Here is a 14,721-nt window from a genome sequence, read left to right as displayed (position 1 = left end):
CATTGCAAACCTCTGCACCAAAGCGTTGGTAAAACAGAAGATGGGCAACAGTCACTACCTTACTTTCACTCACATCCCTTTTGTTGTACTCCTCCAGCTTGAACGGGAACCTGATAAGCCAAGAAGAGGCCAAAGTTTTTGAAAATGAAGAGCGGATCATTTGCTTTTGAATGAGGACTTTCCCATTTTGCCAAGCTGGTGTTAACAAAGGTTACTCCTACATTTGGACTGCAGAGTTTATAAAGGCATAAATCTACAGTGCTTGTGGCAGGAGAGAGATACACAGTGAGCTGCCTTTTTATGAACACACTGCATTCCCTCAGCTCCATCCCTTACCCTGCCCATTATTCTTAATCCTTTTGGTGAGTGGGAAGTTGCCTGGGTAAATAATTAATGTTTGTTTGGTGCTTTGAAGATGAAATGCAAAGTGTTAATAGACTAAATCCACTGGCAGGTGTATGCATTTTGATAACTGAGTTTAGATCTATTCTGTACAGTGATGTAAATAATCTCTTATTTATATATGTAAATAAAGACACACAAGTGTCTTTATCAATATAAAAAAAAAAACCAAAAAAAAACCCCATATGTAAGAAAGGGTGCAAGATGCACAAACTCCACCAGCTCTGAGCTCTGCCTCAGAACTGAAAATTAATATATACACAGCTTTACCAGAAATGGTATCTATAGTAGTTGCTTGGTGTCAGTGTTTTGAACATTAATGCCTTCATCCTGCCTAGAAATCAGATCCCTATTTCTCTACTGACTACAGGCAGCATTGTAGACACTGCTTTTTTGTTGTTGTTTTTTTTTTTTTAGATGGGTAGAAATGGATGCATCAGGCTCAGATTACTTTCAGTAATTTTTTTCCCATATCGAAGCCAATCCATTTTCTTTCATGCAACCAGAAGTCCTTCCTGCCACCACTGTAAAACCATAACACAGGCAGTAAACCACTTCTGCTTCAAATTTCCAGAGGGCTGCATAGAAACAGCTGCCTCCTGTTTCCACCGTGTTTGTTCTGGGGAGGGGGTCTGGAGAGAAATGTGAACAATTAATTAGCAGGCTGTTCATTGTCTTGGCTCCTGGCCTGGGCACCGTGCTGGTGGCACTACCCAGCATCAGTGGGGAGAAAGGACGATTGAAAATCAGCTGCATCAAGTAGAAATCCCTTCTCCCAGCAACAGGCAAGCACACAGGAGGATTGAGATTGGCTTGGAAAGCTTTTATGCTCGAATCAGTGGACAGAGCAAGGCAAGGGGCAGCAGTAATAATAAGGACCAGCAAGAAAACATGATCTTCCCCTAAATTATTATTGTTTAGGAAGTGTAACTTTAGAGGCTTTAAAAGAAACCAGTTAGCAAAGGAGTGGGGTATTTGATTATTTTTTGTGGGAGCTTTATAAACTCAAACTCTACCCCGCAGTGTAGGAGGTAGTTTGAGTTTATAAACCTAAAATAGAAGTGTGAGCCATTTTCCTTCCTTCTCCCATGCTACCATCCCCCCCCACTCAAACTCTGAGAAACAATTCTCCAGTTGCTGACTAACCCACAAAACCTTGGTAGGTTGGAAGAAGAATCTTCAGTTTAAGTGCCAAAGTAGTGAACCCTTACCTTCCCATCTCCCAAATCTGCCCCATGAAGCAAAGAAAATGCTTGCTTTGCAGGTCTGAGCTTCTCCATTTCCCATGTGGTAGCAAACCTTTCCCAGCCCTCAATTCTGTCTACTCCCTTCAGCTCCCCAACACATTTTAAAATGCTCACAAGGGTTTCTCACAAAACCTGCAGTTATAAAGGAAAAAATGAGAAAAAAACCCAACTTAGTTATTTTTCAATGGCTTTTCCTCTGTGCCTGTGGTATCAACACTGATTTTTCACAGGGAGACAGATGAGGTTTTTCAACCATGCCAGAGGGAACTCAGCTAACGTGAATGATTTCTGCACCTGAGCCATTTGTTTACTGAAGCAAAAGGGCACACAGTTACAGATGAACTGGATTTCAATTGCCAAAACATCTGCCAAAGCAAAGCCTTTTAAAGACTTCTCAGTGACTTTAACAAATCAGAGACTCATGCACCTTGTCAAAGTGTGTTTTCCCAGCCTACTCTGATGGAAGGGAGAAGATACTGGTGTAAGGAAGGGCCTTCACCAGAGGTATCATTTGCCTGTGTTTGAGGAAGTGTGCTCCTACTTTGCTCTAATCACAGAATTACTTACCAGGTAGAAAACATGTTTAAAACTACAGTTCCTGTCTTCATTTCACTAACTGACTAAAAGAGCTTCCCCCAAGCTTTCCAGTGTGGTCACATCTGCCCCTTTTTTGGGCTAGAGCAGCCTTTGGCATTGTTCATAGTGACAAGCTCAGCCCTGTTGCAAATCTTGTTCCATACCTGGCTGTTACAAGCTGGGCATCCAGGGGATGTTTTCAGGGACAGTAGCATTTACAGGGCTACAGCAGCATTTACAGGTCTGCAGCAGCTAAATGCAGCCTCAGGGTAAGTGGTGGCAGGATCAAGCCCAGCTGCATGTAGGACAGAGCTAGGCACTGATTACAGTGCCAGAGACAGAGCCAGTCACAGCCACTTCTTCCAGAGGTGATTCTGGGCAGCAGACGGTTGTTTGGACTGGGCTGAAGGTCTGAGCACAGCTCACTCTGGGTTTGACAGAACCAAGGGGTTTCATAGCATCCTGCTCCCAGCTCAGCCAGAGCAGGGTGTCTGCTTCTCAGAGCACATCGCAGCTCTGGGAGTCATGCTGGACAAACTGGTTGCTGCTCTGGGAGCAGCCAGACATCCCTTGTTTATCTGCACAGCGTTTCTGGCCTCTTCGTAAGGGGCATTGGAGCCCTCACTTCTGCAGCTTGCAGTGAGAGCCTTGTTTACTCAGAGACAACTGTAACTTTTTTAAGACTTGTTTGTAATTTGCTGAAGCCTTCTGTGTACACAGCGTCATGTTTTTCCACTCGTCCACTGTGATAATAAACAGCTTTTTAAAGAACAAGCTGCCTGCAAGTGCTTGGGCTGCCCTGTCAAGCAGATGCTTGGCTGAATCAAGATGGGACAGTGACACCCCATCTAATTCTGGGTACAGACAAGAGAGAGGAGCAGCCACAGCTGGAGAAGGCCTTTCACAGCTGCCACTGCCCATGAGGGGCCCTTCCAGAGGCAGGTGCCAATTCAGTTAAGGGCAGCGAGGGAAAGCACAGTGGTGCCTCAGGGATGTGCTGCAGCTATGCTGTGCCCCTGTAATCCTCCTGCCACACTGACTACAGGAGCTCTTTGCATTTCCACCTGCTGCTGCTGGGGGCAAAGACTTGCTGGCTTGAGGTGTTACTACTTGTATTTGGCTGGTGCAAGCTGTGCGTGTTTATTGGTGCCAGGTGACCCTGCAGCCCTCAAGGAAGCCCTGCCACGATGCAGTGCGGCTCCAGTCATGCACTTGCCTTCAGGTCTTCAGGAAAGGGTGTTGGTCTGAGCCTGGTGTGGCTCACTTGGTGCCACACATGTCTCCAGGTGCCAGACCACAGTTTATGATTTGCAGGGTGGTGCAAGGCCATGCAGCCTGTGCTCTTCAACCACAGCCAGCGGAGGATCCCAATCTCATCATCCCATGCCGAGGGAGCAGTACTGATGCCGAAATACAGCAAGATACCCATGCCTGCTTTTCTGTAGCTTCATTCTGCTCCCTTACCTTGTCTCAGCAGACAAACAGGAGCCCACTGCGAAGCTGTACAAATGGCTGCAGTCAGGCTGCATCAGAGCCAGGTGAACAGCAGTGAGGGATGGGTTTGCCATGAGGAAGGAGAGGTCACTGCAGAAACCACTTGGTTTTCAGCAGATGGAATCTTGGCACAAAAAAGCTGCAGCTGTACACAAAGGCCTTAACTGCTGCTTTAGTAGGTAGAAACAAAACAGCAGGATCGTGCTAGATGAAAACGGAGGCCAGGCTGGGAGCTGCCAGCTTCACTCAGGGACTCCAAATTTACTCACAGGAGGAGGTTTCTTCTTGCTTGCTGGAGGCTCTTAGCTGCTCTGTGGGATAGGTCAGTCTTCTGAAAACACAGCAGAGCAACTGGGGCAAGTCCTTCTTCACTTGCTGGAGTGGGAACAAAAGGTGGGAGGATGCAGGGAGTACCACAGGTGCTAGGGGAGCTCCTCTTTCATCCTGGGAAATTGCTGATTGAATCCCCTGTGAGTCTCGACAGGGCTGAGGTCAGCCCATATTCATTCTCCACTCCCAGAGGTAAATGAGAGCTGATGGCACGAGCTGCAGACGTTTGAAATAGCTGCCCTTAGAGGGACCTGAAAACAGGGATGATGTTTCAGAGAAAACAGCAGTTTCAGCTGCAGGAGCACCAAGGCATGAGAGGTCACAGCAGGTGGGTTAAGGAATAAAAACTGTTCTTACTCAGCCAGGGGCAAAAACTACAGTCATTGCTTTATACTGGGAAAGCAGGAAATGTCCTGTGCCTTTTGCAGACAGGGGGTCCCTGGGTGATGCACTGGAAAACAGCAGGTTTTGGGCAGTGCTGATGCCACTTCACCCACTCGAGGTCAGCACTTGCCGGGCTCAAGCAGCCCTTTAGGGTGGCGATACAGAAATTCCTGCCACACACAGGGCCTGCAGCTGCTGCTGGCACCAGGGCTGCTGGCAGGGGGCTCCCAACAGCCCCAGGAGGCTGCCCAGTGTGCAGTGCTGGTCTGAGAAAGGTGACACGCTTGCCCATCCCACCCCACACAGGCAGCTGGCTCAGGAGGTGACTGAAGGGCCACTTCTGTCACTGCAGCGAGCGGTGACAACAAACCAGCCCCGGTGCAGAAGTGTCCCCGTTGCTCCCGTGGGGCAGGGAGCCAGAGCTCCAGCAAACCCCTTGCAAAGAACTAAATTATGCCCAGCCTCTCCCGTCTGGGGATCCCCTTTTATACACTGAAGGCAGCAACTTAATTAGCTGAAGCTGGCAGACTTGGACCTCACAGGCTGGAGCAAATGAAGCTGTCAAGCTTTCATGCTCCCATTACCTGCCAGACACTTTAATCCCGAGTTTAGCAGATGTTAATCCTGGCCCGGGTGACTTGTGAGGAGGAAACCTGCTGCCTTGAGAAGTCACCCGGTCCGCAGGGGGAGGGAGAGGGTGAGAAGCCGCCAGTGCCAGGCGGGGTGGGAACAGCCCCACCGTGGTGGCTCCTCGGTGACAAAGCCCGATGGGGCTCGGGGAGAGGCCTGGCAGCTTCCTCTTCCTTCTGTTTGAAGCCGGCTCAAAGAAACAGCCAGGAGGGAAGGGAGGGGAGGCGGGGGGAGGTTTTGTTAAAATGTAAACGCGTGTTCAAACGAAGCCATCTGTAAACAGGAAGAAACGAAAGCAGGGCAGAAGCTCGGCGCAAAAGCTGCCTCGGAAGATAAGGGGCCAAGGGCGGAGAGGCACCGAGCACCTGCCGCTTCCAGCGGGCTCGGCCCGGGCCGTGTCCCTGCGCCTCAGATCTGCCTCCGCCACGCTCCTGCCTTTGCGAGGAGTGACTCATCTTGCGTCAACTGAGGATGGGCTACATGCAGTTATTTATTTATGTCACACCCTCCTCCTTGCCACTATGCATCCCTGATCTCATCCCCCTCAGAAAACAGATGATTTATTACATGAGGGCTGGAAAACTCCGTCTCACTTGGCTTTTGCTGAGGCTCCTTGTTTCCCAGTGGCTGGCTGGCAAGGAGACGGCAGGAGTGAGCTGCACGGCACCTCACAGGCAGTGTGCTCTACGGCCTTGTTTTGCTTTTTGGACACCAGCACCCCTCTCCCTGCATGGTGGGATGGAGCTGGGAGCCTCCTCTACGGAGCAAACATGCCAGGGGATGTTTGCAGACAGCAGCAGGCTCCAGCCTGCACCCCCCGGCACAGACATTGCTCAGGTGCTGTAGCCTCAGAGACCGAGACCTTACAGAACAGGGCACCCAAAAGCCAGGGGAGGAGCTTCCCTGTTTAGCTCCTGCTGCCGCAGGGGACTCTTCCCACCTTCTTGCTGTCTTTGCTGCAGGCTGTGTGTTGTTTTCCTCTTTCTGCTAAAAAACAACACAGCATCCAGAAGTGGACGTGGGCCATTGGCTGTACCAAACAACAGCGTGTGGTAGCAGGGCCAGACACACACACACGTGTACAACATCACCATCGATTGCTGACAGTTCCCAGGAACACCCTGGGGCCAGCACAGTATCCCAGTTCACCCTACAGGACAAGCAACTTGGGACAGAGATGGCATGTCCCATGTCCTAGCCATAGGGAGGAAGGTAGGATGTAATACCAACAGATGCCACTAATTTAAATTTCACACATGAAATCCTGTACCTACTGAACTGGAACGATTTCCAGCAGATTTTTCTGATGCTAAGCCAAACTCGGCTCTAACTAGTTATCGATTGCTTCCATAACACAGCTCAAGACTGAGGAGGAAAACACAGAAATAACCGGCAGTTAAGGAATTCAGGCTTTCCAGAAGGCGACCGGGAGGAGCGGCTGGGGAAGTGGGGAGGGGTGGTGGAAAAAAAGTTACTCTAACAAATGATAGGAACATATTCCTCAGTTACTACATCCAACTGTTTCTGGCATCCAACTGTTTCTGGCTGCAGACTTGAATAATTCATGCATTAGAATTACCATCTCCCACAGAGAGAATTGTGATGGTCCAATTGTTGCTGTGCTTTTAGCAATGGGTTCAGCTACCCCCAGCCACACCAAGGGGCTTATCTCAAAAGTGGAGCAAGCAAGGACAGAGCACAGCTGGAACCTGTGCCATAAATCGGTGTATCACGTTCCATCAGCAGGTATTACCAGCCTGCACAACTCCCCCCGGCTGGGAACAGCACCCAAGAAGCATCTCCTGCCTGGAGAGTGAACTCCTTTCGTTTTCCTCCACATCCTCCACATGACCTTGGTGAAATGCACTTGGTTTTACTCGGAGCACCCACAGCTCCACTCCCAACTGGTGTGGGGGGAGAGGTGTAAAATCACACCTTCCCCGCAGCAGACTTACCCTGTACACTACCCAAAACCACACGGCTCATCCGTTTTCCTGTCCTCATCTCACTTTACATTCAGCAGAAGGGCTACAGCTCCCCAGCTGCTGCCAGGCCAGGCAGGAAGATTTGGAGCGGTAACACAGCCAGCCAGGTCTCTCACACGCACAGCTACCTGCTGGAGGTGACCTGCCTTGCAGAGCTGCAGCCACTGCCCCAGGAGAAAGTTTCCAGGCAGTCAGCATCACAGTGTTCTGCCCATAGCAGGATGCTCCACTGGAGAACAGTTTAACACCCTCAGTGACTCTGGGCAGAAATTCCCTCCTCCATCAACATGTCTCTGCAGGAGCCTGCTATAGTAGCCTCCTTCCAGCTGCTCAGGGACAGACGAGAGTGCTGGTAACCATCAGGGTACAAAGAAATCCACATGCTGCCCAGCCACAGGTATGCTGTCAGGGAATCTGTTTTCAAGAGGCAACCATGAAGGGTTTTGGGAAGAAGCTAAAGTGGCATTTGGGTTTGAGGAACCTGAAGGAAAAAGCAGCTATTAAGTTACCTTGATCCTCTGACGGAGGTTCCCAGACTCCAGGTGATGTGAAGGGACTGTTTGCTACCATCTTTGCCCCATATTCCTTTTTTTTTCTTTCTTTTGAAACCACCCATGAGTTTCCCTACCTCCTGACCTAGCAGCTCTAACTTTTGCTGACCTTGAAGGCCATTCATGTCTGCTCAAGATCTACAGAGGATGCATTAACCAGAGACATCTCACCTCCATCCACCCCCACAAAACAGCAGCTACATCAGCTCTCACCTGCTGCAACCTTCCCTGGCCTGACAGATGCAAACCTGTCACATCACTGCTTGTGGGACAGGTGAAGAGTGAGAGGGACTCCGAGGGGCCAGAGGCTGGCTCAGAGGGGTGCACTCCCACCTCTGCAGGACTGCAGACAGGTGAGATGCCAAGCTGCTTTTTCTGGCTGTGACTCTAAACCCCATGCACTGCTTTTCCTTCCTCTGCTCCAGCTCAAATTGCAGCACAGACATAGAGAGGTTCTGTCCCACAGTAATGCCTCTTTAATCAATACTTTAAAAAAAATAATTTAAAAAAATCACCTGGGAGTGTGAGGGAAAACTGTGCTTCAAAAGATTTATTACATATATTTGTACATATTTTACATGAATGGAATGTTAAACATACAACCTAAAAATCAATAAAAAAATATTTTCATTCATGATTATGTACTGGCAAACCACTGAAAAGAGTACCTTAGAACAACTTAACTCAACTTGCAATCATACTGCTCAATTAAAAAACAAAACAAAACAGCAAAACAAACAAATATGTTTTACATCTACATTAGACATTGCAAATTACATTCTGGTATCTGCTCTGGGTAATGAAGGAAGGTATCTTGTCCATTACCACTGCACATACAGGTGGCATTTCAGACGCTAGCATGGACTTCCCTCCAACTCACTGTGGGCAAGGTTAGCTCTGTAGGAAGAGGCATATAAAAAAAAGGGAGTACACACCCTGCTCCCTACCAGCAGGTATCTGCCAAAGGGTAGGAAGAGTCAGAATGAGATTTGTAATCACGGGATAAAGGTTAATGCTGGATCACCACTCATTCAGTGCCATACCACAGCTCTTAAAATTTGTTACAGTAAGTTTTTACGTAGTTCATTAAAGCATCCCCTCTACAGCTAAGCCACCTCCCTTCTTCCTTGAAAGTTACAGTGCTTTGGCAATATCAGCTAGGGGAGAATTCTTCACTGTATGGTAACAAATATTCAAGCCTCATTTTCATATATACAAGAGCAGAATGAAGCTTTGATGTCTCTTCCTCTTCAAATTTCACACCTTGAGAGCTTGTGACCAGTCATGTTGAGAAGTGTTTACTATGAAATATCATATATCAGCATTAAAAGGGACAGATCTGAGGGAAAACAAGAGGAACAGGATTCAGCAACAGATTATGTTCTTGCAATGTCAGGTTACTTACACTTGAAACTCTGCCAAAATCGAGCAAATCCTATTTATCGTTGCAAAATCTTTGCCAAAGCACACCCAAGGGCAAAAGTCTCTCAAACAAACACACATAGATTAAAAGCTGCCAGAAAGATCAGTGAGTGGGCTGGCTGCCTTTTACTTCTTGTACACTGCCAACTTACTAGATCCAAGACAGAACCAAGTCCAGCCTTTTTCAGGTGCCGGATATTCCTATGGTGGTTTACCTGAGCAACTCTTCAACAACTAATAATGCCCCACAGTGAGGTCATTTTACAGCTTATCCCATCATCAGCTCTGATGTCCTAATTGAGACATGACTTTACAGAGCACAATCAGCTTGGGAAGCCAGCCTACAATTGTGGAGTAAGATAACCAAATGTAATTTGAGAGTATGGACTGGGTTGGTTTTCTTAACCCCCAACAGGCTAAAACATCTCCAACTTGACTTTAGGAGCAGGGTAACTTATGTGGAGAAGCAGAAACATCACACATTTTCCATTCAGGAAACAAATCCTGGACATAGTTCTGTTGTGAATTTCTCTCGCAGAGTGTTTTGAATGACAAGAAGTTAAGTGGTAGGAGCTGCATGAAAAAAAACACATTTGGCTGGATTGTAGGAAACCTGTAACAAGCCTTCTCTTACAGTTACAACCTCTCACATCACTTTTGCTCATGCCAATGAAAAGCCTATTCATGTGGGAATATGGCCTAACATACATCTTTGTCTTCAGCTAGGCGGAGAAGAAATTGATACCAAAATGGCTTTTAAGCTTGGAAGGGTGGAAAGTGAATCATCAAAAAAAGAGAATCTTCCACTGGCAAAGGTGAGCTGGAAGATCCCACAGTAGCACTTGTACACTCCCAGTCATTCTCTCAGCAGGAAACTCCCAACTGCAGAGCAGAATTAATACCACATTTGCACACAAATACTCTTTCAATACAGGAAAGCAGCTAAAAGCCACAGAAACTCAGAGAGATCACTGCCTGTATCAAAACCAGCATGTTTTGCTACCATTTACAAAGAGAGAATAGTAACATTCAAGTTCCTTGCTTTTGGTAGAACATGGAAGAAATGGAGCAAGTTTCTAAAGCCCTCACATAGAAAAGGCAGCGCACTACAAGTATTCTTAAGCACACCTTGTGTATTAGACATATCCCTCCAGAAACACCAAAGATCCATGTTTCTGAAAAAAATTTTCTTTCCCATATTTGCTGAGATTTCAATCTCCTGGGAGTCTGTTTTAGCAGCTCTCCAGCCTTTCAGAAAAGCTTAATTAAAAGCCCAGTGCTCCTAAAATTAAGAAGCTGGATAAGATAAACTTGAGATTCAGTCAAAAAGCCCCTTTACATCATAAGGGGGGAAGCAGGGAAAAAAAAACAAGGTCACAACTATCCACCCACATTTCTGTACATTGCCTACATGTTTTCCATTCCAAAATACCCCAGTACACTTACCCTTGATTATGACAGCTAACTTGACTACAAATAAGACCATCTGGTTTTGGCTTTATCCCTTCCAAAAATAAAATACCAATCATTTGTGGTGTGCTTTGTATTTTTGCTTTTACATCCCACTCAACTCATTGCTGAATGTATACACTGAAAGAAAATGAGCTACCTCCTTCCAAAGGGAAGCATTATTATAGATTTATTGACTTATAAGAGCCAGGACAAAGGGTGCCCTGGGCTGCCAGCAGTCTTGACTCCCTTGTTATTGTATGGGGTATGGTTACATACAATCCAACTCACAGCCACCTCCACTATGAACTTCAAAACACAAGTTGCTACTGAAGAGACACGGGTATGCTACAAGTTCAGAAAAATCACACATTTCAAGACAGTGTCAAATCTACTCTTCCCCTGCTGGCAAGCAGCATGTTTATGGCAGACCTGAGTATGGGAATTATTTCACACCCTTACACACTTAGGGAAGATATAGGCCAGATGACAGAAAATACTCTGAAACAGCACAGAATTGGCAATCTCAAGATATTTACAGGCAAAGAAGCATATCGCACCGAAATGGAAGTTATTGCTTCTTGTGGACAAGTGTGGTGTTCCTTGTTTGAGACACAGGACTTGTTTGGTGTTTATTTTTCCCTTCTGAAGCACAATGAGTCGACACCCCTGTGAGGACATTTTCAAAATGAAGGTGTTGTCTGTGACTAGAGCTGTGCCTACAGTACAGTTATCACCAGCTGATGGTGACAGAAAGCTTACCTAGGTGAGTTTCCACAGGTGTTTTCAAACCCAAGCATCGCCCTCATGCTTCCAGGGTCATTCCAGGCTTGGTCTATGTTACAGGTTTCGATACAAGAAAACCTCCCGTAGTCTTTCAGAGGAGATTTATGGATACCAAGAACGTCAAACTAAGGCTGACCTTGCATCAGTTCCTTAAACAATCCAAGGAATTGCTGCTCTACTGTGCTGATGGAAGCAGTGATGAACTCTTGCCTGCAAAAGCATCACCAGTGCAATGGCTAGTGACCTGCTTTTCCAACACTGTTCCTAAACATGGAACAATAGTCCTAACTGCTGGGTCTTTAAATCTACTTCCATCTGAATACAGAAAATGAAGGTTTTCAAGGAAACAGTAAGTGAACTAGAAGTACAAACTACTAAAACTGAGCTCAAGTTGTAAACAGACTTATGTTTGTTGTATTTACCTACTTAACCCTCAAGCCAAAGACTATCTATGACCTCAGAGCACAGGACATCAAAACACCGACCTACCCCCTTTACATGACTATAGGTGAGTTTCTGTAGGCATGAAGCCAACAGCAAACATTAAATCAATGCAAGTGGAAAAGTTTTACTTTCAGTAGGTATCAGGAGTTTAAAAAATTGGGAAAATGGGCCTGCAGGCAACACCACTATTTGAGTATTACATGTGCTGTAACTCCTCATCCCCTCCCTCCCTCCCTCCCCCAAGATAATACAAGGCAACACAAATATTCTCATTGAAAAAGGACTCTGTACAGGGAATGACTGTACATTTGATGTGACTACAGAATCAAAGGTGTGACAAAATGATTCTGCTCCCACTGAAAAAGAGAACTCAACAGGGCCCCCCATAGCTTACAGGTTCAGCTAAAACCAGTGATACAAGCCCAAAAGTGTAGAAACTGCACTGGCAATTATGACAATTATCTAGTTTGGACTCCTTTAGATTTGCAGCGTAACAAAGGCATTTTACAGAGCAACATTCAGGAGAAAATGTAATCCAGGGAAGAACTGCTCTTCAAGCAAGATGGGAGAGTTTAGGAACATGCACTGCACTTGTTCTCCATATAGCAGCAGTTGCTCCTGTTCTTTGCCCTTTTTGATATAAATAACAGCAGCAACAGAGAGAAGTGTGTAAAAAAAAAAACAACCAAAACAAAACCCCCAAACCAAAAAAAACCAAAACAAAACCCCCCCAAAAAATCCAACCAGAATTATTTATGTACAAGGAAAATGTCTGAAGTATTGTGCAACTTATTTTAACTACTGAAACCTCACTAAGAATACTGTTGCTAATAAATATTCATAAACTCTTCCCTGTGTTGTGAAATTCAAAACTACTACAATTAATTCTTGATATAAAAAGTATGCTTCTAAACCCTGATATCTGTTCCAGTTTATCGTATTTTTTTTAAAAAAAAAAACTATTTTAACTGTGATACTTTGTGGGAACTAATACATATCCACAGTTTTACTCGGTGTACCCACCCAGAGACATCCTGTGTTTTGTGGAGCTCTGGTATACCAATACAATACAGTAAAATAATAATAAATTAAACAAATGCAGATGCATTTAAAAAAAAAAAAAAAAAAAAAAAAAAAAGGGAGAAAGAGAGAGAAAGAACCCAAACTAAATGAAAACCTACACTGTCAAACGCTGGTCTCCACATGAAGACACCAAGGGTTTAGATGCAAAGTACTACAGATCCTGCCACCAAAAAAACATTCAAACAAGGAAACATGAACTTGTGCACATCTGAAAAATAAACACAAATCCCACCTCGCTGGTATCTCACCCATTGCCTATAAAAACCTCTCACTGTGCCCACATTTGCAGTTATTCATTTACACCTCAGGAGGCAGCCGGGAGATGAGAGTAGTACAATAAAATAATTACCTGAAACGTTTTTAAAAAAATACCCGTTAAACAAATTACCTTAACTGGCAGCACTTAAAATTGGTAATTCTTTTCTTTTTCCTATTTTAAAAAAAGTTGCATAGCTGTAAGATTTTGCTTTGCTGCATTTCTTTCTGTCATTTTGACTCACAAGCAGTAAAAGAGATGTTTTAGTTACTTAAATAGCAATACAATGTGCAGATCTCAACAATCTCCATAGCTTGATCAATATAAATTAGTTACCTGTCTTGATTTTACTCTTTGGACTGCATTGTGACAAAGATTTAGTTACAAAACTCTGAAATACACTATTCCTATGCAGAGCGGTTTATGTTTTCTGTTCTTGAAAAACGTGAAGAACGTAAAACAGGATGTGAATTCAGTAAATTAAGGTCACACTGTTAGATTTTATTTAGTTTGCCATTTACTGTTCTTCAGCCAACGAGAAGGTGAAAACGTTCCCACTCAAATCTGGGGCCTTTCCCCTGCAAGGGTCTCAGATAGCATGTATCGAACGTCTTCGCTTCCACTGGAGGCAGTAGGAAACATGTCCAATAACTCGCTTCTTCACAGAACCAGAAGTTAGGCTGAAATGAGGAACTTTGGCCTTCAATACAAAATAGTGTCAATAATGTCTCTGGGGAGTCGATTGTTACAGGATGTGCAGCATTTTCAAAATCCCTGTGTGTCCTTTGCATGAGTGTTTGGTATACCGAGCACTACTGGCAAGTATAACGGTGTCTGCAATGCTTTCTCTGTGTCACTGTCCATCTTTGCCTTTTTCAGCCACAAAGAAATAAGTCTCAAGCCAGGCACGCTGTGTTCAGCGAGGGAACCTCACATCTCCTATGTTTTCTGATCAGTGGAAGCAGCTGATGGAAAAGCAGAAGACAAAACACCATTATTTCAGTACAGAAACCGCTCAAACAGCACGAGCACAACCACCGAGTTTTCCTTCCCCTTTTCTTCCTAAGTCCCCAGTTATCACCATCCCTGCTGTGGAAAAAGCAAACAGAATTTAACGTGAGGCTGGACAGCCATGAGCATGTACAGAGACAGAGGTGTTCACCAACAGCATGAAGCCTTCTGCCACAACCAGAGAGAGATTAGGGGCAATACAGGAAACATGTTTATTTATTTATTTTGGCTAACATTGCCCTGAGGTTAAAACAATTATCTCCCTAGCAGGATATCTTCCTTGAGTTTTTATTTGCTACCCCTACAACACAGACACATGAAGCAACATGAAACAAATGTGCAAATAAATGCTAGTCATTAATACTTCATATTTTTTTTAAAAAATTTCCCTCAGAACAATGAAATCAAACTCTCAGCTACCAGACAGAATTTCAGCTATCTGTACTTCTCTAAGAATTATGATGATTGTTGGTGTGCTTTGCAATGCTTAGAGGCAATTGTTTAATGTAAGATAAAGTTTCTGAGTTAGTCAACTGAAGAATAAAACTATCCTTTAAACTTTTAACACAGATTGCAGATCTGCAATCATTAACACAAAACATAAGCTGGAAAAATGTGAACTTCTGTGAGATGGGATGGAGAGAAACACATCAACATTTCTTTATTTATTT

The 14,721-nt window shown here is 45.0% G+C and overlaps 2 protein-coding genes across 9 annotated transcripts in view; one reads left to right on the top strand and one right to left on the bottom strand.

Moving 5' to 3' along the window:
• The window catches only part of NOD1 (nucleotide binding oligomerization domain containing 1), a 28,461-nt gene extending 24,292 nt beyond the window's left edge, over positions 1–4,169 (top strand). For all 7 annotated transcript variants that reach the window (XM_014248746.2, XM_088060908.1, XM_088060901.1 and 4 more), the window contains one exon: positions 98–4,169. In XM_014248746.2, the coding sequence (XP_014104221.2) occupies positions 98–170 (73 nt within the window). In that variant the 3' untranslated portion in view covers positions 171–4,169. The remainder of the gene's footprint in view (positions 1–97) is intronic.
• Positions 4,170–8,134: 3,965 nt separating this feature from the next.
• ZNRF2 (zinc and ring finger 2) overlaps positions 8,135–14,721 on the bottom strand; it is a 57,564-nt gene continuing 50,977 nt past the window's right edge. Inside the window, exons 5-6 of one of the 2 annotated variants that reach the window (XR_015773883.1) lie at positions 13,376–14,004; positions 8,135–8,938 (exon numbers count right to left, since the gene is read on the bottom strand). The gene's annotated coding sequence lies outside the window, so the exon portion shown is untranslated. Of the gene's footprint in view, positions 14,005–14,721 lie in introns of both variants that reach the window. The other variant, XM_005518992.3, reaches the window with a different exon arrangement.

The sequence above is a fragment of the Pseudopodoces humilis genome, chromosome 1 (genome assembly GCF_049639895.1).
Source record: "Pseudopodoces humilis isolate 2021_Gansu_Grassland_sample_001 chromosome 1, ASM4963989v1, whole genome shotgun sequence".
Taxonomy (NCBI): Eukaryota; Metazoa; Chordata; class Aves; order Passeriformes; family Paridae; genus Pseudopodoces; species Pseudopodoces humilis.
Note: the sequence above shows the minus strand (reverse complement) of the source record. Positions and strands in the feature narration are given on the sequence as shown.